We start from the raw sequence: 27,108 nt of genomic DNA on the forward strand, positions 1-27,108 counted from the left end.
ATACCCGACTGCGCTACGCCCTCATCAAAACCTTTTTTCCCCATTGCTCTGCATATATTACTACTGTTGTTTTCGCCTTAAACTTCCGACTTGACGTTGAACTCTCTTACAATTCTCCTACAAATTCCCCTGTCGAGTACCCCATACATCCCCATGTTTTGAATTCTGCGCCCAAGTTTTGGAGAGACATGGCGACGGTTACATTCCACACCTGATCATCTCACACAGCTGGCCTGGTTGTTGTTTCCCTCGACCTTTCCCCGCGATTCTCGCCCGACCTCTGAAAACATCACTCTCTCCCCCTCTCTTCTTTTTCTTCTAAATACCCACCGGGGCGATCTACTTGATGGGAAACACACCGTCGTCAGAGGCGCCTCGGAAGCCTACTCAGAAGCTGTCTAAACCTCGAGCGGCTAGTCATGGAGCAATGCCGAGGCCGCAGAATCCTACGGGAGCAGCTGCGTCAAGCAGCACCCGTATCTCAGAATCATACCTTGCGGCCTCTATGCCATTCTCCTCAAGGGATTCACAATGTGGCAGCGACGCAGCACAAGAGCCTTACATCGAGAGGCTATATGAGCCCTCTAGACGGCTATCTCGGCGAGAGTCTGATTATATGCGGAGTCCCGTTCTACCAGAATCACCCATAATAGACGCGAGATCGCACTCTTTATATGCAAACTCGACGACAAGCAGCCAGATGCGCAGGACGAGCTCCGTAATGCACAGCAATACTGAGCGGCCTCTTACGCGGACGCAAAGGTCTGTTCATGCGTCGGCTTCCTTCAATTGATCTTGTGAAACTGACAGAAAACCAGCTGGCATGGCAATCGCTTGGAAAGGGGTTCGTCAATGCAATCCGAATTGCTACAGTTTTACGCTTCTCAGCAGCTGCCTCGGTCAAGCTCAGAATTCTTGCAAGAGCTTCAGGTGGCCGCCATGAACAGCCAAGTTGGAACGCGCCAGAACCAGAGGCGAAGGCAGAGTCATAGCAGCCAATACCAAGAACGGCGAGCTTCCACCATTACAGGCGCCTCACTTGCGAGAACAACCTCGGATCTGTCAATCTATGCTCCAGTACGGCGGCGTTCTGTTATTCAAACGCCTGGCGTTGCTACGCGGCCAAGGCGAGAGGATAGGCTCTCGATTCCCGATAGGACAAGTTCTCGGAAGAGCCAGCCAGTTTTTGGAGATGGTCAGTATTCATTCAACCCCAGCACTAAAGCGCCGAGACATCTTTCCATGCCTCCCATGTCCATGCCTCCCATGTCGGTAGGATTTGCGCCGCTGGAGCGAGCTGTCACTCCGTGCGAGTCGGACTATAAGCAGCTTGGGGGTATCAAATTTGGTTCCCTGAAGATTATGAACGGAACTCCCCCTTCAAGCCCACCAAACAACACCAACCAGCCGCACATTGAATCAAGCGCCGAGCCGCAACCTGAGGACTCAGGACTTGAACTGAACATGGCGCGCCGCAAAAATCGTCACACCGTCATTGGCTCAGGAGCAGAATCTCGAGCTTTGGCCTCCATTTCCGGTTTCAACTTGAGCGAGAGGGGTTCCCAGCTCTCAGGCCAGAAAGCGAAGCCATCTGATGACTTGATGCCCAGTCCACTGTCAAAAGTTCCCAGTCCTCTCTTGGGTTATTCTGACGCTGAAGATAACGAGGGAGGTTCTGGTGGCAAGGGTAGTATCGGGGTTTGGAGATCCAACAGTGACTTCAGTTCGACGGCGTCATCTGAAACTTCGCACCGGGCATCTTCCAAGGCGGATAGTGGCTATAGCTCTAATGCTTCAGAACGCTCGTTCCCGAGTTCGCAAAGTATCGATGACAACAGCTACTTTCGCCATAACCAAACACGACGACCAACCTTGGAACAACCGACAATGTCACACATGATTACTTCCGATAAAATTAATAAGCACAGCAAACTATATAAGCCTTTTGTCCGCTTAGAAAGGGAAAGAGAGAGAAACACTGTCCTAGCAAAAGACACGGCGAAAGAAGCCGTCGAATCTGTTTCTCTCTTTCCAAAGTCGAGACCAAAACGCCATGAGAAACACAACAATCCAGCCTTGGCATCTCGTTCAGCTTCGCGCAAGATGGACGCCAGCAGCGCAACCCTCAACACCATCATGAGCGTCGACAACCTGGTTTCCCCTGATAGTACTGCGCATGTTCACAGTGTCATCGAGGCGGGTACTGATTCGGATGGGTCTAAATCGCTGAAAAAACGACGTTCGCTACGACAAGTTGCTGAAGCCGCGACATCAAGAATGCCGTCTTTGAGTTTGACCCGTCGGAAGTCTGCTGCAGGGAACCTGGGTTCTTCGAGCAAGGTTGACACGGACAAGAGAAAACGGGCGATTTCACTAGTAAACTCTGCGGCAGCGAGCAGCAACAGCTTGTCCGCTCACTCGGTGTCAACGACTACCCATTCATCTGACCAGCAGGCTAAAAGCTCTTCTCTTAAAGACCGATCATCAGCACCAGAACTACGAGTTACGATACCCGACAATAAAGCCCTTAATAAGGGCGCGGGAAACCGCTCTTCCTACTCAACCACTGGGGCACCGTCACCAAGGACTCCTCGAACTCGTGGCATCATGGATTCTGGCGTCCCACCACCCATTCCGCCACAGTTCAGAGAGCCAGCTTTTGGCTCGTCTCCAAACAACTCATCCGGTTGGCCGCTTCTTGCTCAACCTCATCGTTCCTGGGATGGAGCCCAGGCACAGCGAAGGAAAGCCGAAGAGGCGCAAGCTGTCCGGCGTAGCGGACATGGTTTGCTCGAAAGCCCCATCTCTCCGAGATATAACCAGCCTACGCGCGGCAATGCCCCGACATATAGGGGAGTCCGAATTTAAACTGTCTTGAGGCAGGCATTAACATCATATCTATAATTTTCGGCCGCATCTGGATTTTTTTGAGCACTTGAAGCATCTATCTTTATATTCAGACTCTCATTACGGAAACAGACCATTGTTGTTTTTACACGTACATATACCATCACTGTTTTCTTCTTGCATTCGCTCTCGGTATTGATATACTTGTCGACTGCGGTGTTAATAACACATACTCGTCCTCTTCAAGACGATAGACACACTCTTTTTTGTCTTTTCATCTGCGGGCACAGAGTTCTATTCTTTATTTCTTTTCTCTCGTTGCCTGTTTCTCCTCATCACAAAGTCTTTTATTTTTTATATTTGCTATTTTGGCGGCATTGCGTCCATAGCCACGCGCCTTTGTACATTAATACCAGCATTGGTTTTTGGGACTCAACACACGAGATTTTCGATACCCTTTCTTTTGTGGGCTATCTTTTTGCATATGTTTGCATTTGAGAAAAGAAAAAATTTCAGGGAAAATCTTATAGGTCATATACGCGGTGGAGGGATACTATTTGACATTTACTTTGCGCGCAGTCTGGGCACTACTAGGGACGCTGGACATTGTATTATTAGAAGCTCGAATTAACATGACTTGATGATCTTCTTCAATTGCGGATAATTTTTGAGAAAAATCTAGACTTGGGAAGCAACCAAATGCTCAGTACGCTCCATATCTCTTCTTGTATGACGGCCCCTTGACTAGCTCTACCTTGCTCCTGCTCGTAAGGATTGGCGATCGGGCCTTGAGTTTCAGCCCTGGGACTTTGGCACCGTGGCTTTCCAGTGCCCAGAGCGCAACGCCGATCCAATTGTCACCATGGTAGTTGAGAATGCCCTCCGGGACGGGAAACTCGGTCTGAGGGCCAATATTGCTCACGTATTTACCGTACTGGAAGCCGTTGACGTACAACAAAGCACGATAAGGCGCGGCACTGGTGGTATTGTCAAAGACGAAGGATAGCGGTACGTCGTACTTGTCAGCAGGAATATCGAGATGTAACTTTGCGGTGTAATAGGCAATGCCGGCATGGGAAATGCCTTTGTACGGAGAGCCGCGGGAGAATGCGTGAAGCGGAGGAGACGGGAGGTGGAATCCCTGCCGCTCAAAGTAGAGACCGCCCTCGTTGAGAGGGCCACGGAAAATATCGCGGTAGTCCTCACCACCAAGGTTACCGGTGAGTTTCCATGGGGAGATGGGTACGTGAGTACCTTTGGAAGAGGTGAGGGCGTAGTCGATGATGCCGCGGGGGGATTTCATGCCATCGAGGCCAATGTCCCAGTTCTCATGGAGACCCGTGGAGTCGACGACGATGGTGAGAGTGTAGCGCCGGCCTCGGACGAGGTGATTGAGCTCGTAAGTGGAGTTGGCGCTTTCTGCGGCGTCAAAGCCTTTGAAGGAGCCGATGAACCGGTCGTTGAGCCACACGGAACTTGCAAAGGCTGATCCTCCTTGAGTGGTGAGGAAAAGCTGCTGCTGAGCGGTGGACGCTGTGAAGCGGCCGCGGAAGACGAGCGTTCCGGTATTGAAGCCGTAGTCTGAGCCGTAGAGCGACACAGGTGTCTTGAGAGGTGCGATGGAGTTGTTGGTTGTCTTGTGGTTAGCCAGCTGCCAGTGGGCATCATCATAGTTGCTGTGAATTTCTGGAAGAGAGTCTAAGTGGTACCATGTAAGTGATGATAACTCCGGGACCTTGATATCTGGAAGCTCAATGGTTGGGTTGGTGACCCAGTCTCCGAGTTCTGAAACTGTGTAGTCTAGCTCTTCCCCATTGACGACAAGCTTAGAAACTCCCTGTGGGATGCCAATGACTTCCAGCGGTGTTGTAACGTTGAAATCCGCTTGCAAGGAGAGAGCTGAGCCTTGGATCGCTACGGAGCGCACAAGATAGCCCCCGTTTACAATGACAGCAGCGGGATTCATCAAAGAGCTGCCATAAGCGGGTTGGTTGCCACTTCCCGGGAGCGTGGGAACCCAGTAGTTGTATGCAGAGTTACGATCTACAGCCGGTCATCAGTATTTATTTCAGAACATGAGAGACGAGTGAGTACTATTGCAGGGCTTGATACTTACCAACCATGTGGATGACCAAATTACCCAGTTGGATAACTTGCCTAGAGGGGGAAGCCGTCCACTGAAGAACCAGAGTCAAATCCTTGGCAGTGTGGATGGTAAAACCACTTCCTTCAATCTTGTTGACCTTTGTGGCTTTTGTGCCAGCAAATGGATTCTTGACAGCATACTCATGCAGCTCATCTGCACCGCCGTAAAGAACCAGGACTGTCTTATCGGCAAAGGCTTTCCATGTAAAAATCTCTGCGGTTGAATATAACAGTGTATAGTTTCCTACGGGATAGTCGGTGACGTGAAATTTGGAGTCTCGACCATTTAGAGTAAGCGAGCCGCCTTGCTGAGGGATGGTGATTTCTCCATCAGAAGTCGGTAGCTTGACTGTATACGACGTCGATTCTGTACTCGAGTAGTTTGCATGGCGTACAACAAAGAAATTACCGCTTTCTTCTGCCAAGAGCGGTGTTATCGCAATGTCTTGGTTGTCGCTGTATACACCTGTTGTTACGTTGCCCGGAGTAGTGGTCATATATCCAGGAGAGACTTTTAAGAACTGGCCTTGTAATTTTAACTCTGAATACTTTTCTCTGTCGACTGTTCTGTCCTCTCTGATACTCTATCAATCAATCAGCATTCGGCCATTTTGAAGCTATGGCATCTCATAATACTAACCGATCCGTAGTCATATGACGTATAACCGCCAGGGTGGCCGAGATTGCCCCAGTTGGTGCCGCCAAATATCTAAATTGATTGCGTCAATAAAATTTCCCTCTTAATTTGCATATGGTGTCACGCGTTGATGGGAGAAAACATACCATGTATAGGTTGAATATGGTCACACCAGCCGCATAATTATTCTTATAAAAGACTCTCTCAAACTCATGATTAACCAAAACAGAGCATTGTTCGAAGCCCCATCCACCGAACGGATCAAAAGAACCGCCTTGGAACTATCTTGGGTGTTAGATGGTACTAAAGAAGATAATATGCAACAAAGCAAACAATACCCACCTCAACAAGAGAAAACGGTGTACTTGGACTCTGACTGAGATGCGTTTGATGATATGTTGTAGGAAGCCCGTTTTCTGGCCAGGTATAAGGATGGGCCTATTTAGGTTGGTTAGTAACAAGCTTTCACATGGGGGACGATTCCCTCGACATACGCAATCAAAACCAACGGGATAAGCATCGTGGCCCTATAACGAGTTAGCTTAATGCTCTCAGTCACATCTCACAGGAAGATATACGTAGATATCTACAGATCCAAGGCCTGTGCCAGGGGCGCTTGTGCCGCCGGGGAAAGCATCATTGTTGATTAGGGGGACAACAATGCCAGCATTTCGTGCCTGGTCAATAACATATTGGAAATATGGTTTGTTTGGAAACACAACGCCCGCATTGCCGGCGCTATACTCGTTCTCTGGCTGATACAGAATCACCGGCCCCCCGTTTGTGATTTGTGCCTTTGCAATAATTGAAGCGATGTGTGCCATATAACTACATGTAATACGTATTAGAAAAAATTAGTCGTCTTCAGAAGTTGGTTAGGCTCACTTGTCTGTAGCATGTAGATAATCAGGAGCATCAGTTCTAAGAATGCCCTTGACCCTCTGCAGCCAACCGGGAAATCCGCCTCCTGACACTTCGGCATTGATATAAGGTCCCGGGCGAGCCAGCAAGTAAATGCCAGCCTTGGTAGCAGCTTCAAAGAAAGGCTCCAGGTCAAAGATGCCATCAGAACGAAACTTGCCAGGTTTGCCTTCCAAAAGTGCCCAATCCACATAAAACGATACTGTGTTAAACCCAAGTGCCTTGATCTTCTGGAACAAGTCGAGATACAGGGATGGCACGGGTAGGCGAAAAGGGTGAACCTCGCCAGAGAAGATCATGACACGCTCCCCATGGACATAAAGAGAGTATTCGTCCCATGTGACAATATCCTGAAGCGGCCCGCTTCTGCTGTCAAGCACAATCTCACGAGGTCGGCCGCCAGGGATGCCGACTCTTGAGGCATTGATGCCTGTGAGCAGTAGAGCAAACGCCGACAATAGAGAGTCCGGCTTCATTTTGTGACTTTATTCTCCCTATTCCTTCCCTTCTCGATGGACAAAACACCCAGAACCCCAATTGAACCGCGAGGACGGCCAATTTATGCTTTTCTTCAACCCAAATCACCATGCCAATCACATCTGAGGGGCTCGGGACAAAACCGAAGCCTTGGGGTTTCACTGCATGGTAGCAGCGTTGCTCTCATAGTAAAATCCGTGTTAGCCAGTGGTCCATCCGATGACAGACCTGGTAGATGGATTGATGGACTAAACGAGATGAGATTTAGATCGCGGGGTCGGAGGTGAGCGTGTGCCGTCATTGGAGCGCGTGCTCGGGATTTCAGCTGATTTTTGCCTATAACAAGAAAACATGCGGTTCGTTGGATCATTGTTCCGATAATTCCTTCGACATCGTCTCCCAGGCTTGGTCATCACAAAGGATCGTCAGGTTTGGACGGTTCAAATCCAATTTAATTCTCTAAACGAGGGTTTATCATGTGATGTTTCTACAAAAGTGGCAGCTGCTGGTCGTTACTTCCCGTGACAATTGCTTGTATTCGGTACTCTCGTTCCCGAGGAAAAGAAGCACCCCTGATGGACTTTTCCTTGCCTTTCTCTGTTCCGGAGTAATTTGATGCACTTCCACTTTGGTTCAATTCTTTTAGAAAGTGTCGATCAAGTGCCAGAATTCGCAAAAGTCCGCCATTGAAAGCAATTGCTGATTCTCTTTGTTCTGGGTTGCAAATCCTCCTGACGTCATGGCTGTCTCTCATTGTCTCATCTGAAATAGGCGTGGCCCGCGGATACAAGATACAACCTCCTATTTCCCGCGCTGGTTTCTGCCATTTAGTGCAGCGGCCAAAAAAAGCGACACTAGAAGGAGCTTCTTTTTAGGGCTTTGGAGACTAGCAAACTCAATTGAGTGCTACCCTTTTTAGAACTACAGCAACGTCAATAGCTCCAGGGCTATCTGTCGTACCTCTATCGGCCATGCATTTGACGGGTTTCCTGTCAATAATATCGACTTTGTCCATTTCATCTACCTATCTTCATTACCCATCGGTCTCTCCTTCCTGTTCTGGGACATGACAGTTTCACTGTAGTGGTCAGTGTGAAACAAACTGACTGGATAATAAAACTTGGCACTATTTAGACTACATAGTAACCTTTCATCCTTGTCTTATGCATGCTGCAATGGCTACAGTTCCGTGCTCAATTATTACTGGGGCCGTAATGAACGTCAAGGGCAAAGGGCAACTTACAAACGAGCTCCTCTCTCTTGTTTTTTTCCTTGTTTCCAAAAAAGCAAAATCGTCATTGATGATATAATTGATACGAGTGTTTTCAAGCGATGCATAAACAAGGCTCGTCATAACTCGGAGCTATGCCGAAGTTCTGTCGATCGGAGAGACGCCAAGCTAGCCGGACAAGAAAGACGTGGCTGTGCAGTATGATTACCTGCGCTCCGTCCACGTTCCGTTCCTTGATCGAATCTTGTGGCTACTTGCGGCCTCGCTCCCTGGGCTGTGTTGAATTTGTCCGGGACTTAATCTGCACAATTGCTTCTTGGCAGATGGCGCACTGTGCTGGGGAGCATACGTAGTGCGTGCGGGAGCTGCAAGAGGACCGGCAAGTCGTACGAGTACTCCGTACAGAGGGCATGTCTTGCCAATGAATCTGCGCAGCTTGCGGGTAGTGCAACCGAGCACTGGTCCAGCTGCAGCACTCAGGAGAGAGGCAGCGTGCAGAGGCTTGCGACGATTGTCGCACTGACTCGGCATTCGATGAAACCCTGGGGATCATTGGGCAGGAGAGCGACGTGTCACGGTGCCGGCGGGTATCGGGAGAGACGATGAGAAGAGACGACAGGCCACGGGCGTCAACACGTTCGTGAGGGCGCCAAAGCACGAGGCCATTCGGGTTCCATTGGATCCGTACGGAGTCGTACGGATTGCACGGCGTTTACCTGCCTGCGCGCAGCATGTTGCGCGTACAATACAAACACCATGCAAGCAGGCATTTTGTACAGATCCATCATACGGAGGCACAGTGGGTGAGCCACAACCTCAGTCCAATCCAACCTACTCGGGCTGGGACGCGCATCCAGCCATTGGCCGGTTCTGTATCAGTGTTGCTTGCAATTTCAAGTTTGGTCAATCAGGCACAAGAACCCTCGATATGCTGCTTCTTGCGCACGTCCAGTCCATGGATATGTTTGGAACATGCATAGCTCTGTGCAAAGCAGAGGATAAGACAGCTGAGCTAATTTTAGCTCGCGCTAGAAGCAACACAGACGGCTAGCGACTGCTAACATCGCCGGCAAATGAGATGAGATGTGATGATGGTCGTCTGCCCACGAATTGCTCTGGCCTGATATCGATGCTATCCCGAGGTACTGTAACTTCATATAGTAGTCAAGCAATAACTCTATTTTATATTGATCCCGGCTGCGTACTGTACAGGCATATCGCAGGCAAGTCGCGTGACAGACAGCTGCTGAAGACCCTGAAATTGAGAGCGCAGACCAACAAGAGTCCGCAGCACAGCACCGTAGGAGGCCACCCGTCTCGCACTGGCTGGCGCTGGTCCACAGGGCAGAAGATGGCGGAGGCGCAGGCCGCTACAGCGAGCTAGGCGGCCTGCCCCGAGAGCCCTAGTCCTGACATGGCCGGCACAACAAAGCGTTCGGGTCGTTTCTGCCATCCGCGCACAGTGCGCCAAGTGCCTGGCATTGTGGCACTGCGCTGGTGGGATTTTGGGGGGTTCCTTTTCCCGCTGGCCGGAACTGAATACGAGCTCTCGCCGGTTTGTCAAACCCTGTCACCTCAATATTAAAACACTCTCGTTTTATCCTCACTTCTCAATCATTCTCCTTTTCGTCCCTCGTTTTGACGCTTTTACACACCCGGAACAAGGCCTTTTAGGTCATCGCTTCATTTCGCATATCGGCGCCATTCGTTCTTTCCACCTACCAACATACAAACGCACCTTATTTTCTTTCATTCTTACTCTTTTCGTCCGGCCATCCGCTCTCTTTGTCCTGGCCTCATCACCGGGAGCTTCCTGACAGTAATTCGCCCGTCTAGCCTGCCGTCTTGTCCATCAAAAGACAAAGCGCCAGGAGGGGAGAACCCCAGTATCGCGTCTACCAGCCCTGCGGCTTCGATTCGACTCAACCATCCATCCATCTCGTCGACGTCCAAGGCAAGCTCCGACGAATCCAAATTAACCAGAGCTCCGAAACTTTGCTCTGCGTCAACTTGAACTCAGCTCTCTCCTTCGTCTATTCTTGCGCTACAAGATATTCATCATGTATTCTTCAAGGCTTATTTCGGTGTTGGTCGTGGTGGTGTCCATCCTCTGCATGGCCCAGGCCACCTGGTGGGACAACCAAAAAGTTCACCACCGAGGATTGATTCGACGAGCGGATTCCCTTTCCGGTGCTCTGAATGACTTGACCGGTTCTCCAAGCCCGAGCAGCCCTCCCCCAGCATCATCGACTCCATCGCCGCCACCGGCCCAAAGCTCCAGCTCTCCGTCTGATGATTCTACATCCTCCGATGAAGGACAGTCAAGCACCTCTGCTCCTCCATCTTCTACGCCACCCCCAGACTCATCTTCTTCTACAACTCCTGCCCCTGGCGGCACCACCAGTTCTCCTTCTTCCACTTCGGCTGGCTCTACCACTGCTCCTTCTGACTCGACCACACCTTCCGCCTCTGCTCCATCCACGACGCCTCCCCCCCAAAGCACTTCGTCTAGCGATAAGGAGAGCAGCGACAACAAGACTAGTGCTGGAGGAGACGACAAGGATGGATCTTCTGATAAGTCCGAACAGCAAACTACCTATGTCTCAACCAAGGTCGAAGTTGTTGTCAAGACCAACTCTGATGGCTCTAAGCAAACCCAAACTACCACGACAAGGACCACCGAGACAGCAGCCCTCAACGCCGAAAACTCCAAAGCTACTGGCATGTCGGTTCAGACCCGTAACACTATTATCGGTGTCGTCGTCGGCGTTGGCGGTGCTATCATCCTCGGCACCCTCATTCTGGTCGCCTTCCGAGTCTGGGGTCGCAAGAAGCATGCCGAGGAAGCCGATGGCCTCATGGCTTACAACGCCGACATTGTTGCCGCCGAGAAGTCTCCCCGAGGTAGTTCATCGGGTGGCCAGCGGAATCCGTTCCAGTCGACGCTGGAGAACTACCACCAGCCAGTAAATGCGTCGGCCAACTTTTAAGAATTTTTTGAGCGGTGAGATTTTTCTTTTTGCAGCTGTTGCGGCATGCGGATATGGTCCACCCCAAAGCATGGGTTACGATGTATGTCGAAAAGATTTGACAGGCGATGCTGCAGACTTTTGGAAGAGAGCGAGAGGAAGGATTAAAAAAAGAAGAATTCTGAGCGAGGCTACTGCATAGCGAGCCCTTTTTATTTTTCTGTTGCTTTGCATATAGAATTGATACTGTTTATAGGGAAGGAAAGCGTGATACCTACCTAATTACTTGGAACACTGAATATACACATTTTTTTACGTCTCATGGTCTCTTGTCTAGCTTCCTCGTTCTGTTTCATTGTTCGAAGATCTGGGATTATGATGTAGTCAATCAGGGGTCTAGACAAGCTGTTGTAATCATCCTACGACATTGTCGCAGCCGTCTCTCCCTTGGAATGTTTGAAGCACAATGGCTACGTGGAGTTGATTCTAATATCTGCTTTTCTCACAATGGGGAAAGGTCTGGCTCAGATTTTCAAGGCATTGTTTCCAGAGACATTTCACCCCGATTTCACCCCAACCTGGCAGGCTCATTATGGCTTTCCCTTGTGGCGATCAAGTGGACAAACTCATCCGCAGACCTACCTTGGTCTCTCTCCCTCTCTTGTGTCCTCTTTGATATTGAGGCTCGGAGCAGACGTCAGCACGGGATAATGCTACCCAACTTCCCAGCTATGATACCCAAGGCAAACACAATACATGGAGGCTCGGCAAAGGGCTTTTTTCGTCCTGTCTTCTCTTTTGCTTCGAAAACAAAAAGCTGCAGCCCTGGACACATATCCCTGGCCAGATGCCGCGTCTCTCTCTCTCTCTCGCTCAGGCCCAGCCAATGGCGCAGCTCCAACTGGACAATGCAAATGCAGGACTAGCCGCCGTGATGCATCGCGAAGCGCGTCGCATCAAAGTGGGCTGCATTTCGGGCAGCCGTACAGGTAGTAATCCTATCTCTTTCCGCACGCCCTCTATTATTACGGCGGCACGACTTGGCACACGCTGGGGGGAGCAGTTTTGCTGTCGTTTTTCATCTTTTCTTGTTTTTTGTTTAGCATCTCATTAAATGGGCGCAGGGATATTCCCAAGAGGTGATTGCGCTAAGGTCAATCTAAAGATTCCCCCATGCTCCGCAAAAAAAACACTCTTGGGATTTCCCTTCAAGGGCCTGGGTGTGGCACGAAAGTTTCGTGACGGTGGCTCGTTTTTTTTTTTGTATGCGTACAGTAGCCTCGTCCCGTGGGATTGTGGCCCCCTGCTATTTGGGTCTTAGCTCCCGAGGTCTGACCCCCGAACCCCTGGAGCTAGGGAAGTAGAGGTACAACAGTGGTCGCTGGTGGAGGGAGGAAAGTTGGACATCGAGATGCTGAGAGTTGACGTCTTTTCTTTTCGTAGCATGAAGGTGTTGACGCAATATTTATAAAAAGCTGCTCGTAGGTATGGAGGCAAGTTGGTTAGGGTGCCCGAATCGGCATGGATGGTCATGAGAATCAAGCATTGATCTGCGCAGCACGTGAATCGCTTTTGTATCTCAGCGTGACAGCTTTTAGCGGTCATCATTCGAGGTGAGTGACCTCTCGCAGCAGCCGTTTGGTACACGGTCTCGGAGTACCGTTGCCTCTTGTGCTAGCGCCCGGCCATTAACCACAGCCCAAAAGCTGCGATTCTGTGCAGACGCTGCTGACACGAGTGCTCTAAACGCCTTTGGCGCGTTATCTAGAGGTACTTAGGATGAAAGTAGAGGCATCTCTGGTTCATGCTTAGCACGGGGTTTCTTATTTAGCAGCTCCCACTCAGCATGGGGAATGATTTTCCAATAGTACAGAGTGCTACTTTGGGAGCTCCAGTAAGCTCAGTTTGGCAAGTCATGGATGATTCTCTTTTTTTACCCGAGCGTTTCGAGATGTCTCTCCACGTTTGGTACGTGGGCGCAACGTACAAGTACGAGGACCCCATATGTGCGTAGGTACCGGATACTTCTTCGTTTTTTATGGCTGCGGACAAGCCGCTCGTCACCGCCAGCACAACGAGCCTTTTTCAGCCACCAACTTGACACATCTTTGGGTTGACAAGCTGTATTGCATGGCGTCCACATTGCCGCATATGGTGGCGTTTTGCCTGGAAAAGTCCAGAGCTGGGATATTGCGTTGTCGGTAATTTGTGCGAGCAAGCGGACTTTTGTCCCTTTGGTGAATTGACTCAGTCATTGTGACTATTTTAGTTGTAGTAGTAGCAGTGATGTACCTGTATTAAGTGCCTCTTTCATGTCCACATCACATCATATCCAAGTACCTCTACTCTGAGCCTCGTACCCCGGACCTCATTAAAATTCTGGCACCAGTGGTGATGCTACCTGCGAATTTACGCAGTATCGTCATGTGCTAGTGCTGCTGCCGCTGCTACCCTCCGTCTCGACTCCATAATACGGGCATATAACACCTACTAAATAATATGGAGTACGATGTGGCCATACATGCCATCGCAAATAGGGCCTGGTCGCAATCCGTCCAAACAACTCACGCCCAAAGCAGGGCGCTGGAGCTGCTTGTTCGCTGTTCGCTGGCCACTGGGCCACGACACCTGGCCTTGCTTGTTCGTGCAGCTGCTCACTCCCCTCCTCTCTCTCTCTCTGCATCTCTTGCTGTCCAATCTGTCTCCGGCTTCTCCTCTCCTTCACCCCAGACCCGCCCTCTCAATGTGGCATCGAATCGTCCTGTCTGCTCGTCCCGGCGCTCGTTTCATGTTTGCAAGGCTGTCGAACTCGCCGTCTCTGGCCTGACCTGCTGCCGCTGCTATTCCTATTCCCGACTCCCGATAGCCAGACGAGACCAGATATTGATACGATACGCACACACACACACTCTTGCTTGCACTCACACCCGCGCCTTTTTCTGTCCCCAGTTTCCGTTTCCCACCGCCCCCCCTTTTCTTATTTAGTTCCAGGTTTTAATACTGCGGCGGCTTGTCAACGCGTCGCGTATTTTCACCCCCCAGACGGCCACCCGCTGCTGTTCTTTTTTTGTGGTGTCCCTGGCAGCTTGACTGGACGGTCGGTTGGACGGACGAGTAAGAGTAGAGGGACCTCGAGTAGGCGGATGTTGAGAATCAGCTGCAGGCGAACACGTTTTTCGTCTGCGCTGATCTCACCTGGTGAGCAACATCTCCAATCCGACACGGCATGGGGGCCCGCTTCCTATGCAGCAACACCGCCATGTGCCTTAAAAGTGCAGAGTAGCTAATTCTCGTCTTCTGTTTTTCTTTTGTCCCCGTATAGAACTTCGCTACGACGTCGTCTCCAACTCCGTCGTCGACAATCCCTCTTCCTCCTGCTGCACCTGCGCAGGACGGCCTCGGAGACTCCAGCGGGGGATCAAGAACGCCCACGTCTCCAGCCTTGTCGACTGCCTCTACGGCCGACGACGAAGACGACGACCTCGGATCGTCTCCCGTTTTCCCTCTGCTTCCCGCCCCCAAGCTATCCGAACGGGCTTCGGCAATCTTGAGGGCACCTGCTTTTGATCTTCACGATTTCCAGGTCGACGACGACGACCAGGACGATAGCGACGACAACCTCGCTTCTGACGACGAGCAGTTTGGCACCGCCAGCTGGGGCTCTCCCTACCTGCGCAGCGACCTCAACCTCCGTCGCCAGACTCAGAGCTACGCCAGCGACGAGTCCGAGAGCGAGGGGTCCGAGAGCTTCCCCATCCACTCCTTGGACATCAACACTCCTTTCTTGCGCCCGCCGCCTCTTCTCGTAGGGGGACGACCGCAAACACCAGCACCGGCTCCGTCGCTCTTACCTACCAGTGCCGCTGCCGCCGTTCTTGTGCAGAGGGCCAGGCGTAGGAACAGGGGACTCACCGAGGGCTGGATCCGCACCCACACCGCCGGCGTAGACCAGAATACCGAAGCTCGACTCTGGTTCAGCGACGGAGACAGCAGTGAGCACTCTTCACTGAGCGGCTCAGAAACCGAGTATTACCGCCGTCGAGATCCTCGAACACCGACGCCTTCCGGCCGATATAGAGCAAAGTCTCGATCCACCTCTCGATATCCCCGCGCCATCTCTAGCATCGAGACTCTCAAGGCCGGCGACCCCACTCAAGCAGATATCGACGACGAAATGGCAAGCTCGGCCGCCACCGAGACGGGTTCAGTTGTAGCCCTACCTATCCCAGAGTACCGCAGCGACATGGCGCCCGCTGAGGCTGAGCATTTCACCATGCCTGCCATCAAAGTCGCAGATAAACCTTTGCCTAGGGAACCGCCTATCATGGCACCCCGAATCAAGAAGAAGGTACCATGGAAGGGCAAGACCATCACGATCCTCATCCCGCGAGATGACGAGCGTGGTCGCCCGGGACAGCCGCCGCTCCCACTTCGACAAGATGAGATTGAACGCATGTTTGATTCATGGACGGAACTTGGATACAATGTAGACGGTTTCGACTTACCGGCCGAGGAACACATTGTGGGCGAGTCCCAAAGCAGAGAGCTCTGGCCGAGTCTTGAGGATTTGGCGCAAGAGCGTCACGACCGGGATTTCACTGTAGTCTTGCCAGACTTGAATGGTGAGTTTCATTTTTTTTTTCTTTTGGTCTGACGGCCTTGAGTTTATCTTTTCATTTTCTTATCCTTTTCATGTTGGAGGTTGCTGATGACTAACACCACCACTTACTTATAGCTTGGAAGAACTACGTCAATGAGTTGCAAGAAGCCAAGCTTAGAGCCCTTGGCGTCTCATTTGGCGGCGATGAACCCGATGCTGCGCCCTCAATATCCTCACAGCCGTCTCGCATGCCATCGGCTCAATATCCTCCGCTTCCCTTCTCTCCTCCAATTCCGACGTCTTCAGCATCCAGCAATCACGCGATACCCGGCTTCCCGTTTCCGTCTCCTTTCATCCCCGGCGCTGCAGCCGCACAGAGCCCTGGCTTGCCAACGGGCGCTTCACCAGTTCCTTTTGGCGTGCATGGCAAGTTTGGTACACGACAGTCCATCTCATTCCCTGCCAACAACTCTCCTTTCCAACAGCCACCTCAAGGATGGCAAAACCAGGCTGGTGTCTTGCAAGGCCTAAGCCCTCTCGACTCACCGTCGATCATGAGCCTCAATGGCATGATTTCTCCCCAATCTCCTTACGGTATTGATGGGTTCAACCAGGCTGGAAGCCCGGCGTTCAACCTGCATCAGAGACATCAATCGCTGCAATACCTGCCGCAGCAATATGCTAGAGCGTCACCTCGCCTTCAAGATGTTAGGGAGGATGAGGAGGAAGAAGAACAATTGGCCAAGAGCCCTTCAAAGACTCCAGAGCCTACACAGCGCAATGCCGATCAGTTGCAGGCTGAGATTGACGATGCAGAGTATCACCTGGAAGAACAATTGCGTAATGAGTTGGAGCACGAAGACTATAATCCTCAGACCAGAGCGGAGTCCATCAACCACCAGCCCTTTGTGCCTGCACATGCTCATCAGCCCTCCGCCGGTGGCTTTGCCCAGGTTGAGCATTTCGCCAACGAGCCAAGCAAGCCTCTCGTCTTGCATCATCCACGGCCTCACAGCCGCGGACACTCTCTTACGCAAAATTTCTATCGGGACAACGATTCTTCTGAGGATATCAACCAGAGCGGATTCCCACCATTGAACGACATTCCCGAGACCCAGCGTGTTGACGAAGCTTACGAGGAAATTCAAACCAACCCTAGCAACCTCGGCACCCCGATACAAGACATTGATTTCGCTGCGGCCTTTAGCCAACACCAGAAGAATATGTCTGCTTCAAGCAACCCCTGGCAGGACGCTGTGTCACTCGCCAACGGCGGTGGCCAGCATTCAGCTCAAGATAGCAAGTCATCCTTGTCTAAATTCAATGTGGAAGCGCCAGAGTTCAAGTTCAACCCCACCAACACTTTTACTCCTGGCCTTTTCAACTTCTCTGCCAGCAGCTTCCAGCCTGCAGTCTTCCATGCTGCTCCCCCCGAAGACATGGATCAGACTCCATTTGGAGTCCCGCCACAACAGCCTCCGGCGAGCAAGATCAACGTCAATGCTCCAGCATTTGCTCCTGGGCAGAGCGAATTCAGCTTTTCCTCATCTGGGCCCAAGTTCCGACCTGATGCCCCCGCCTTCACACCTTTTCAGTCCCAAAACAACTCGGCCCCAGCTCCTGTCGAGTCCAACAACAAAGGTTTCCCGAGGCGGACTGATTCTATCTTTAACATCAACAATCTCAACATTGCCCCTGATGATTACATCACTAAGAAGTCTAAAGCCGTTCCTATCTTGAGGCCCTCTAGCGTTACGTCTGCCGACCCGTCGGCGGCATATGATGGCGACGTGAGAGACCCTGACGGACGTGTTGGCGACATCTCTAGAGTCAAGAGGGCTAGGAGTGCCAATCTGTCTGATTCTGATGACGTGCCTCTCTTTGCTGATCAACCAGACGATTCTGCTGAGGACTTGATCGAGGAAGAAGAAGAGGAGGAGGAAGAGGAAGAAGGGGAAGAAGAAGAGACTGCAATGGTGGAGTCATCGGTTAAGGAGTCACGAAGCATTGCTGGGGAAGGCTCGGTTGATGGAGAGGCTGTGTTGCCCGCCGACACTTCCATGTCATCCGTTGACCAGATTGACACCCAAGTTACCACTGCTGCGCCCTCTGAGACTTCACCAGCTGAAGTGTCTGCGAAGTGGACATCGTCATTTGAACATACGCCTAGGCTTTTGTCAGTGGCTACCCCTGTGTCTCTCCCCGAGGAAACTGAGCCTCGTTCCGACGGAGAAGGACTCTCTGAATCTACACAGCCTCAGGTTCTCTCGGCTCCTGAAGATCCTCGACTGCCGGATACTAGACGCAAACTTACTCCCAAGGGCCTTGCTGGGTCTCGCTTTGCATTGCCTAAGCCGTCTGGCTTGGCTGCTTCCCGCTTTGCAGAACCGACTCCCGCCCCTACTGCTGAGCAAGATGATGCCGAAGTTGAGATGGTACAAGAAGATGTTAGCACCTTGAATCCCACGCCTACCACCAACGGTGAGAGGCACGAGCCTACATTTGAGGAGATTGACGCAGTCATGCAGCGAATGGAGATGGATCATTCTCAGGGCATTAACAAGTCCATTGAGACATTCAAATATCCTCAGCCATCTGTCGAGATCCATGACTCGTCTGAGGAGCTACATATTCCTTCGGATCATGCACGTGAAGGAAGGAGCGTTATTCCGCGTCAGTACAACGATGTACCGGACAATGCCTCTCACCCAATGCTGACCACCGAGCTGGAAGATCCATTTGTAGACCCGCCTTTGAGCGCCCAGGTCGTCAGGCGTGGCAGCACGTTTGGGGATGGCGAACTTGACAGCGAGCCCGTCAGCGATTGGGAAGGCGCCTTCTCTGAGGACGAACACTCGAAGCTTCAGAACCGCGCCCAATTCTTCGATGGTCGCGTCAATGAAGTCGTCGGTACCCTGTTGGCATCTAGACTCGAGCCTCTTGAGAAGGCCCTGCTCTCTCTCCAACAAACGTTCTCATCCAAAGACCAGCGTGCTCCTTCTTCTCGACGCGACATCCGTGGCGGCTCAATGGAGTATCAAGAAAGTGATGCTGACGACGAAGATGAAGAACCACTTCCTCGTCGCTCAGCGAGTCCCAAGAGAGACCGTAGACTGGATCAGATTCGCTCGATTGTCGTCGAAGCTCTAGCTACGCAGCAACGTAGCCAGCAGGTCACCACCATGGAGGCTAATGAGGATGTGACGCTGCTGAGATCCCTTGATGAGATCAAGGACCTGTTAGTTTCGAGTGCCAGACCTACGCCTCGTGATGATGGCACTTCTCTTGCTCCGTTTGAGAATATGCTCCAAGCTAAGCCCGATGAAGGGCTTGCTGCCCAGATTCTCGAACTTCAGGCAAAGACTGCAGAGCTGGAGGAGCGACACCGCCAAGACCAAGAGAAGCTTGAAAGGGAGATTGCTGAGCGCAGAACCGCAGAAGATGCAGCGGCTGAGCTCCACCGAAAGTTACAGTCCGCCGAGACTCGGGTGGAAATCGAAATTATCAACCGCAGTGTATTCGACCAACGTGTTGCTGATCTCGAAGAGAGGTTAAGGACCCAAGAGGACGCCAACGAGCAGGAAGTCAAGAACAGACGTGTTGCCGAGGATAACCTATCCGAAATCCAGCGCCTATTCCGCAACGCTTCTGAAGAAGAGGCTCGACTTCGCGAAATGGTGGAAGAAAGAGAGCAGGTCATCAAGTCACTTGAGCACTCTGGCAGCAAGACTACCTTGCAACTGACTACGTTGGAGGCTGCTCGTGATAATTGGACCCATCATCAAGCTGAAATGGCAAACAGGATTAATGTCCTCGAAGCCGATCTGCGCAACGTCCGCCAGGACAACAACACCTGGAGGGCGGAGACTGAGCGGGCTGATGAGGCCGCACGCCGCAGCAATGGTGAGCTTGGCCATGCTTTGGATGAAAACAAGCGCCTTCACAAGTCTCTCAACAACGTCATTTCTCAGCTTGAAGAAAACGAGCGACTTCGTGAGTCGTGGCGTGCCAAGTTCCTCGCTCTTCAAGAGGATATGGGCCAGGCCGCCCGCGAGGTCGCCGAAGAAAACGCGCGACGCATCAAGAGAGACCAGGCCATGTTGGCACGCCAAGATGTCTTGGAAGCGCGGCTGCAGGCCGAATCTAAGACCAGAGAACGCCTCGAGGTCGAAATGGAGCGACTCCAAGATAATGAGCGGGCCGGTATGCGTGCTGTCAACGAGTGCAACCGCCTTGAGGAGATGCTTACTGAGCTACGCACCGAAAATGCCAAGCTTCACCAGTCTTCTGCTCGATACCAGCGCGAGTTTGAAGAGGCTCGAGAGTCAGGGGCTAGCGAAGTCAAGAGAACTCGCATGTCTCTGCAGACTGAGCTCGACGCTGCCAATAACCAGGTCAACGTCGTTCGTGAAGAGTATGAGGAGCAGAATGCTAAGTTGCGCGCAGAGCTTGATAATCTCAAGCTTGAGATTGATACTGCCAAGGCTCAGAACGAGATGCTTCTCGAGGGTGCTCAATCCAGCAATGCCAGCGAATTAGATGAACTCAAGCGCAAACATCAAAACGAACTGGAGGACATCCAAACTCGCTATGAACGCCAAATCCACAACGCAGTTGAGGATGGACAGCGAACAGAGCAACACCTCTTGGAGCGCCTCAGTCTGTCCACGTCCAAGACCGAACATCTCCAGGACCGCATCCTTCATCTTGAGGAGAAGCTCGAGATTACGAAGCAGGCCGCTGCCGCCGCAGCTCAAGCTGCGAAGTCGGCTGGCGTTGACTCTTCTTTCTTGAGCCCCACGATGGCGAAACCAGCAGAGCGGGTTGAAATGCCGGAAAAGATTTCCCCACAAGCTCTCCGGGAATCCATCATGGTTCTCCAAGAACAGTTGCAGGCTCGCGAACAGCGTATTGAGGAGCTTGAGCAGACTGTCGCTGAACTTGATCCCGACTCTGCGACCAAGATCGCTAAGCGGGACGACGAGATTAGCTGGTTGCGCGAGCTTCTTGCTGTGAGACAGGGAGATCTCCAAGATATTATTGTGGCGCTCTCAGGAGATAGGTTTGACCGCGCTGCCGTCAAGGATGCTGCTATCAGACTCAAGGCCAACTTGCAAATGGAGGAACAAGAGCGTGAGAGAGCCATGAATGGTGGCTCAGCCATCACCCTCCCCAACATTGCTCAGACAATCCAAGCCGCAACACCGCGTGTAGCGCAAACCATTGCTCCTATCGCAGCTGCCTGGGGCAATTGGCGCAAGAGTGGCCAGTCTAGCTTTCGAGGCCTTTCAGGAGTGTTGAGTTCGCCCGCTGTTACGGGCAATTCCACTCCCTCTAAGAGCAGAAATGACTCGATGCAGAACGGCGGCATCATGAGCGGGCTTCTTACACCTCCAGCTACGGCGCTTCGGCAGTCTCCCACCCCGGACGGCCGCCTACAGCCTACCGCGTTTTCCAGTACTGGACGGCGATTTACAGGCCAGAGCGTTCAGGATCGAACACGCCGAGAGTCCAACGTGTCTCATCGATCTGACAAATCGCACTTTCAGGACATCCCTCATCGACGTCTAGAGTTGGCGGCTGAACCAGTGACACCTCCCATGGTACATCAAACTGTGTATGATGAGGACGCGCAGCCTGGGGATTTCGACGACCATGACTTCTTTGAAGAGGACTAAGCCTGCTGTGCCGCGATGACGGAGAAGAAGATGGCGTGAAATGCCAGAGGCTGACTCGAGCAATGTTTTGTCATAACCTGACAGTTGTTCTATATTTTATCACTTTTCCTTTGTAACCTGTTTTTAACGCTTATGCCCGCGATTCTTTCACTCGAGAAGAAGAGATATATACTACCCACGTTGTCATTTGAGATGATTCATCCCCCAAATCAATACCAGACTGCGATTACACACAACCCTAGAAGAGATACCCCTTTGGATTTTGTGCTGTTTGTTTGATATTCACATGGTTGAAGATACACGCAAAATTCTAAAAACGAAAACAGAAAAAGAAAAAAAAAAAAGATTGTCCCTCAGATTGGTATACACATATATAACACGACACCAACAAATTCACAAACATGAAAAAAAGAGAGACGTTTATATTGGAAGTGTTTTGGGCGGCTGATATTGGTACATATTATTTCTTCTCAATTACTGTTACATTTTCGATCGTCTTTTATACAACTCTGGCGCTGGCCTTTTGCCGTGTTGAGCTTTTGATTCTCTTTCTCTCTTTCTTTCTCTCTTCTCCTTTTTTTCTGTTCCTACTTCTTGTTTCTTTTTCTTTCTTTTCTCTCTTTTTGATACGGCATGGTGGGAGGGATGGATATGAATTTCGGGTCGCTCATTTCATGCTGCCTAGTGATTAATGTGACTGTGACTTTAAAAAGGGGGTTGAAACGACATGGACGCACGGAATGGATAGTCGGAGCCGAAACGGCAGCGGATGCATAGTATGGAACTAGTCTGCAGACTTATAGTATTAATGGACTAAATGAAGCTTGCAATGAGATTTTTGAACCATATTTTTACTGTTTTCATGTGTGCTTGTTGCTAGTTATGTGACGTTTGATAGATGGAGAACGCGAACAAGATAACAAAGATATTGTGGTGGTACATATTAACTCGTATTATATCCAATTACTAATACTAGGAATAAGGCTTTGTCGTCTACTCATGATTTTTTGTTATACATATTAATTGCTGCTCAGCAGCTTTCCTACAGCCCACTTGACCGAAAAGTTCCTTAGGTCAGAGTAATGCTGGCCAACTCCCACAAACACAACAGGCACGTTCGTCGCGTGGACCAGACTGACAAGGGTACCGACCATGTCACCGACGGTGTCGCACTTGGAGATGATGAAGCCGTCTAGGGCGCGATCAGAGCCAAAGGCTGCGTTAAAGTTGCGTGCCTGGGCAACAGAGTCTGTTCCAACGAGAGCCTAGGTCGATAGTTAGTAAATGAGCAACATACTCGATTAAGTGTAGGGGGAGATGTGAATCCGCAAACGTACCTCACCAACCATGAGAATCTTATCAGGCTGGGCAAACTTGGCAAACTTCTCCAGCGAAGACATGAGTCTCTGATCATTGTGCCTGCGCCCAGCCGTATCAATAAGAACGACGTCGTAGCCCTCCTGAGCCGCATGGTTAACAGCGTCCTTGGCGACGGCAGCAGCATCCTTGCCGTATCCCTTCTGGTACAGCTCGACTTTTCCTCCCTCTCGGGCCGTGAGCTCCTTGAGGTTTCGCACATGCACGGCGAGCTGCTCGACGGCGCCCGAACGAAAAGTGTCGCCGGCGGCGATGAGGACCTTGTATTTGTTCTGCAGCAGGAAGAAGCAGATCTTGGATAAGTTTGTGGACTTTCCGACGCCGTTGACTCCGACGATGGAGATGACGTAGGGCCGAGCTTTGCGCAGAGAGGTGACTGGCGGAGCGGTGATGGAGTCGATTTCGCGAAGAAGGTCGAGGGATGAGGTGGGAGTGAGCATTTTGGTGAGAGACGACTCCATTGCCGCCTGGATCTTGGCGTTGATGCCTATGACATGCAATTAGTAACCCTTTCCTCAGAGACAAAGTGAAAAGAAGAAAAAAAGGGGGGATGGGGAATGCAATATCTGCACTCACTTTCAAAGTTTCCAGTCTTGACACCGACCAGCTCCTTTTCGACACCCTCGCAGAGGCGAACGGCGGCTTCACGCGCCACGTTTTTGCGCAGCAAGTGATCTTCCATGCCCTTCATGGCCTTGTCGAGATCCTCCTTGGTCAAGGTCTTGCCGCCCACCACATTTCGGAACAGCCCACTGATGGCATTGACTCCAGAGCCCAAAAGACCAGTCTTGTTGTCTGCTCGTGCAGCCTTCTCGGCTTTCTGAGCCTCGGCCGAGGCCAAGATGTCGTGCACCTCGTCTCCCAAGTCCTTGAGAATGAACTTGCCTTTGCTTGTGGATCCCCAGGTAGACGACTCAACAGCATCAAGAGCGCTGGATCGCCCAACTGCCTCGGCCTCCGAGTCACTTGTGAGACTAGGCCGGGAATAATCCAGCTGTACATCGTCGTCTTCCTCGTCAGCGAAACCATCGGCGTTCCATTTGCGGCCCTTCTTCGTCGCCTTGGCGCCCTTCTTCAGTCGACTTGAAGCCAACGCCTCGTCTCCAGACGACGCAGGCGCCGAACCAGAGTTGTGGGCCTTGCGGGCTCTTCTGGACATCTTGGCCACAGGGCCAGCCTTGGCAACAACCAAGTTGCCGGGAGTCGAGGGACGTGAAGCGTTGGGTGTTTGGATAGGTGTCGAATCGGCCGATGTGGTATCATGGGCAGCAGTACCATTGGCAGCATGGCCCCTGTATTTCAAGCCTGCTGCTGCGGGATGGGAGGCGGATTCCTCGTCTATAGGACTTATAGATCCGACATGACTCGATTTGTCTAGCTCTTTCAGCTGCTGGTCGAAATATTCACCAAACGAGTGGCATTCGACGAGGGTGGTATGGGGCTTGGTGAGTTGTTCGCCGTATAGCTCGACAAAGATGGTTTTGATGTTATCCACAAGCTTATCAACCCAAGACAGGTGCAGCAGAGAACGGTAGACAACCTGATGTAGCAAAGTGATTAGTATACCAGACGTATGTACGCAGAGCAGTACTTGCACCGCCCAGATCATGCGCATACCACAAAGATTAAGCCCAATTCCTTGACAAAGGTCCATTTCAGAGTGTGCTGATCGCTTCTGTAGGCTGGATTGGTAGCCGCAGACTGCGAATCGGTGGGCGCAATGGTGCCCGTCTTTTCCTCGATAAACGTGTCGGCAATGAAATTGTTGACGATGGAGGGGCTGACGGGCGCATATGTCCTGGACCAGAGAACCACGCCGGACGTGGTGAGAACCTCGAACGCATCCAACATGTTGAATTAGGGAGTCGCTGTCGATTCGGGAGGCTCGAGACGGGGTTTGCGACCTGGGGAGAGGCGTGAAGAGAGGAAGAGAGTGGAAGTGGTGAAAGGAAAGTTCAGGGAAAAGGTGTAGGTGTAGTCATCCAGATAAACGATAAGGAGTGGAAGCTGGTAGAAGTGCAAAGCAACGAGAAGAGGCCAGCAAAGACGTCTCGACCCTGGCAAAATCAAGATGCAAAGCGATGGTAATTATGTATTATAACTGAGATTTTAAAAATCTCACACCGTCTTTGCAGAGAGGAGACAGAGGTGAAGAGAGAGGCAGTCAGGTCGAGGCGCAAGTCGAGAGACCACTTTGCGCTAGCAGTTGTGAGGTGGCGACAAAGTACAGATACGATACGATAGCAAGATGCAAGGCACAATCAATCAAGGCGAGGCAGTTGGTTCTTCAGCTCTGGAGACGGCACACCCTCCCGCGCATTTCCACCGCTTGTCAATTAACTCCATCGGTAGCCGAGGCGTCTCCGAGCTGAATCTGGCCTCTTTGCAATGCCACAATTGCAACCACAATTACAATCCATATCGGATTCCGGAGTACGAGTACGCGATGGGATTTTGCTCTAGCGATTGATGGCTGCCGACGCGGATTGACAGAAGCCGGATCACGTGTCAATGGGCTGGTGAAATAGTGTAAAAAGGGCCCTACAACTCCCTAGAGGCCACGTTATAGCACTCAAGAGGCCCGGGGCGGCTCTAGTACCCGGTACGGGGCTTGTACCTGGGCCGAGCAGGGTTCCGCGCGTGGCTGCATGTACTCGAAAGTACTCGCCCCCTGCAACGCCCCCAATGCGCGCATCGAGCTCAGCGCCTCCAGCAGGTGCATGTATGACGCTGCAGCAGCCAAGTCAACCACATTTCAGTTCAATTCAAACCTGGCATCTCGAACATCGCCATCTTCACCTTCACCTCTCCCTGCCACAGCCAGGCTCTCACCAACAGCCTTCCCCGTCTCGACGCGCCCTCCCCTCCGAGCTGAAAAAAGCATTTCCTTCTCTCGTCTTCTGCCTTTTCTTTTCAGCTCCAAAACATGCATCGGGCGGCGCAGTCCCCTCCGTTGCACCACCCGGTGCCGCAGCACTTTTCCACGGTTCCCCAGCTCCGATCACCGCCTCCGCCTCCGGGGTCCGCGCAGTCGCAGCAGCTCGGCTATGGCGGGAATCCGTACCAGCAGCAGCAGGGCGGCAACATGGGCAATGCCTTTGGCGCATACGGCCAGTTCATGAACGATCCCACGGCCCAGGTGGCGGCGCAGTTTGGCCAGACGGCCTTCAAGCACGGCCAGGAATATGTGGAACAGAACGTGTGTCTATCATACCCCTGTCTCCGCCTCTGTTTACTTGGTCGGAGGCGTTTCTTGTTCCCATCCAGCTAACCTAGATACTCTGCTTCAAAGATCGGCCGCTACGTCAATGTTTCCGCGCTCAAGTACTACTTCAATGTCTCCAACTTCTACGTCGTCAACAAGCTCTTCCTGGTCCTGTTCCCCTGGAGGCACAAGCCTTGGTCCCGTAAACAGGCCGTTGGAGCAAATGGCCAGGAGCTGCGCTATCTGCCGCCGCGAGACGACATCAACAGCCCCGATATGTACATCCCAGGTCGGTTGCGCGCATCGAATTGCGAGTCATATGCAAGGGAACGATAGCTAACATGAACATTCTCGATGTAGTCATGGCATTGGTTACGTATATTCTTCTATCTACTTTGGTCGCCGGTGTAAGGGGCAAGTTTAACCCTGAGCTTCTCGGATACACAGCAACAATCGCGCTTGGCGTTGTCATTTTCGAAATCATCGCGTTGAAGGTGGGATGCTACCTCCTGAGCATCTCCAGCCAGTCCCAGCTACTTGATCTGATTGCCTACTCTGGCTACAAGTTTGTTGGCATCATTGTTACCATTGCCATTGCCGAGATTGTCAACGGCGGCAAGGGCACCGGAGGCTGGGTCGGTTGGTTGGTCTTTATCTATACTTTCTTGGCCAACTCCCTTTTCTTGGTATGCTACTACATCGGTTTTCATCTACTTGATATGGGCAATACTAACTGACGTGGTGTTTAGATGCGATCCCTGAAATACGTTCTTTTACCTGAAACAGCCACAAACTCCGGAGGACCTATGCAAACCGACACCAGGGTGAAGCGAAACCAGAGGACACAGTTCCTTTTCTTCTATTCCTACCTCGTCCAGCTATTCTTTATGTGGCTTCTCACTAGGCCTTGAAACTGATTTGATGGGGGAAAGAGAAATAAAACCAGAAATGAGGCGTCAAACAGGGGCCTTGGCTTTTGCATCTATGAAAGAAGAAGAAAGGACGCCATAGGATATCACGA

At 51.6% G+C, this 27,108-nt stretch overlaps 6 protein-coding genes across 6 annotated transcripts; 4 read left to right on the forward strand and 2 right to left on the reverse strand.

Annotated features, from left to right (window-relative positions):
* Window positions 1-721: 721 nt before the first annotated feature.
* On the forward strand, window positions 722-2,868 carry T069G_06771 (uncharacterized protein; the record flags this gene model as incomplete). Its single annotated transcript, XM_056173981.1, has 2 exons — window positions 722-762; window positions 819-2,868. The coding sequence occupies 2 exons, from the start codon at window positions 722-724 to the stop codon at window positions 2,866-2,868; spliced, it is 2,091 nt and encodes a 696-aa protein (XP_056027560.1).
* Window positions 2,869-3,550: 682 nt separating this feature from the next.
* Window positions 3,551-7,026, reverse strand: T069G_06772 (glycosyl hydrolases family 35 domain-containing protein; the record flags this gene model as incomplete). Its single annotated transcript, XM_056173982.1, has 8 exons — window positions 3,551-4,890; window positions 4,964-5,576; window positions 5,633-5,701; window positions 5,776-5,910; window positions 5,972-6,067; window positions 6,124-6,156; window positions 6,208-6,457; window positions 6,515-7,026. 8 exons carry the CDS (start codon window positions 7,024-7,026, stop codon window positions 3,551-3,553), a joined length of 3,048 nt encoding a protein of 1,015 aa, XP_056027561.1.
* A 3,292-nt stretch (window positions 7,027-10,318) lies between these two features.
* T069G_06773 (mid2 like cell wall stress sensor domain-containing protein) lies at window positions 10,319-11,248 on the forward strand (the record flags this gene model as incomplete). Its single annotated transcript, XM_056173983.1, has 1 exon — window positions 10,319-11,248. One exon carries the CDS (start codon window positions 10,319-10,321, stop codon window positions 11,246-11,248), a length of 930 nt encoding a protein of 309 aa, XP_056027562.1.
* Window positions 11,249-14,470: 3,222 nt separating this feature from the next.
* Window positions 14,471-21,505, forward strand: T069G_06774 (uncharacterized protein; the record flags this gene model as incomplete). The annotated part of the gene is made up of 4 exons (XM_056173984.1): window positions 14,471-14,488; window positions 14,550-15,849; window positions 15,963-20,230; window positions 20,291-21,505. The coding sequence occupies 4 exons, from the start codon at window positions 14,471-14,473 to the stop codon at window positions 21,503-21,505; spliced, it is 6,801 nt and encodes a 2,266-aa protein (XP_056027563.1).
* A 1,019-nt stretch (window positions 21,506-22,524) lies between these two features.
* T069G_06775 (SRP54-type protein, GTPase domain-containing protein) lies at window positions 22,525-24,733 on the reverse strand (the record flags this gene model as incomplete). Its single annotated transcript, XM_056173985.1, has 4 exons — window positions 22,525-22,770; window positions 22,843-23,369; window positions 23,459-24,422; window positions 24,500-24,733. The coding sequence occupies 4 exons, from the start codon at window positions 24,731-24,733 to the stop codon at window positions 22,525-22,527; spliced, it is 1,971 nt and encodes a 656-aa protein (XP_056027564.1).
* A 1,075-nt stretch (window positions 24,734-25,808) lies between these two features.
* Window positions 25,809-26,998, forward strand: T069G_06776 (YIF1 domain-containing protein; the record flags this gene model as incomplete). The annotated part of the gene is made up of 4 exons (XM_056173986.1): window positions 25,809-26,081; window positions 26,175-26,376; window positions 26,448-26,773; window positions 26,837-26,998. 4 exons carry the CDS (start codon window positions 25,809-25,811, stop codon window positions 26,996-26,998), a joined length of 963 nt encoding a protein of 320 aa, XP_056027565.1.
* Between the last annotated feature and the right edge of the window lie 110 nt (window positions 26,999-27,108).

This window comes from Trichoderma breve, chromosome 4 (assembly GCF_028502605.1).
Source record: "Trichoderma breve strain T069 chromosome 4, whole genome shotgun sequence".
NCBI lineage: Eukaryota > Fungi > Ascomycota > Sordariomycetes > Hypocreales > Hypocreaceae > Trichoderma > Trichoderma breve.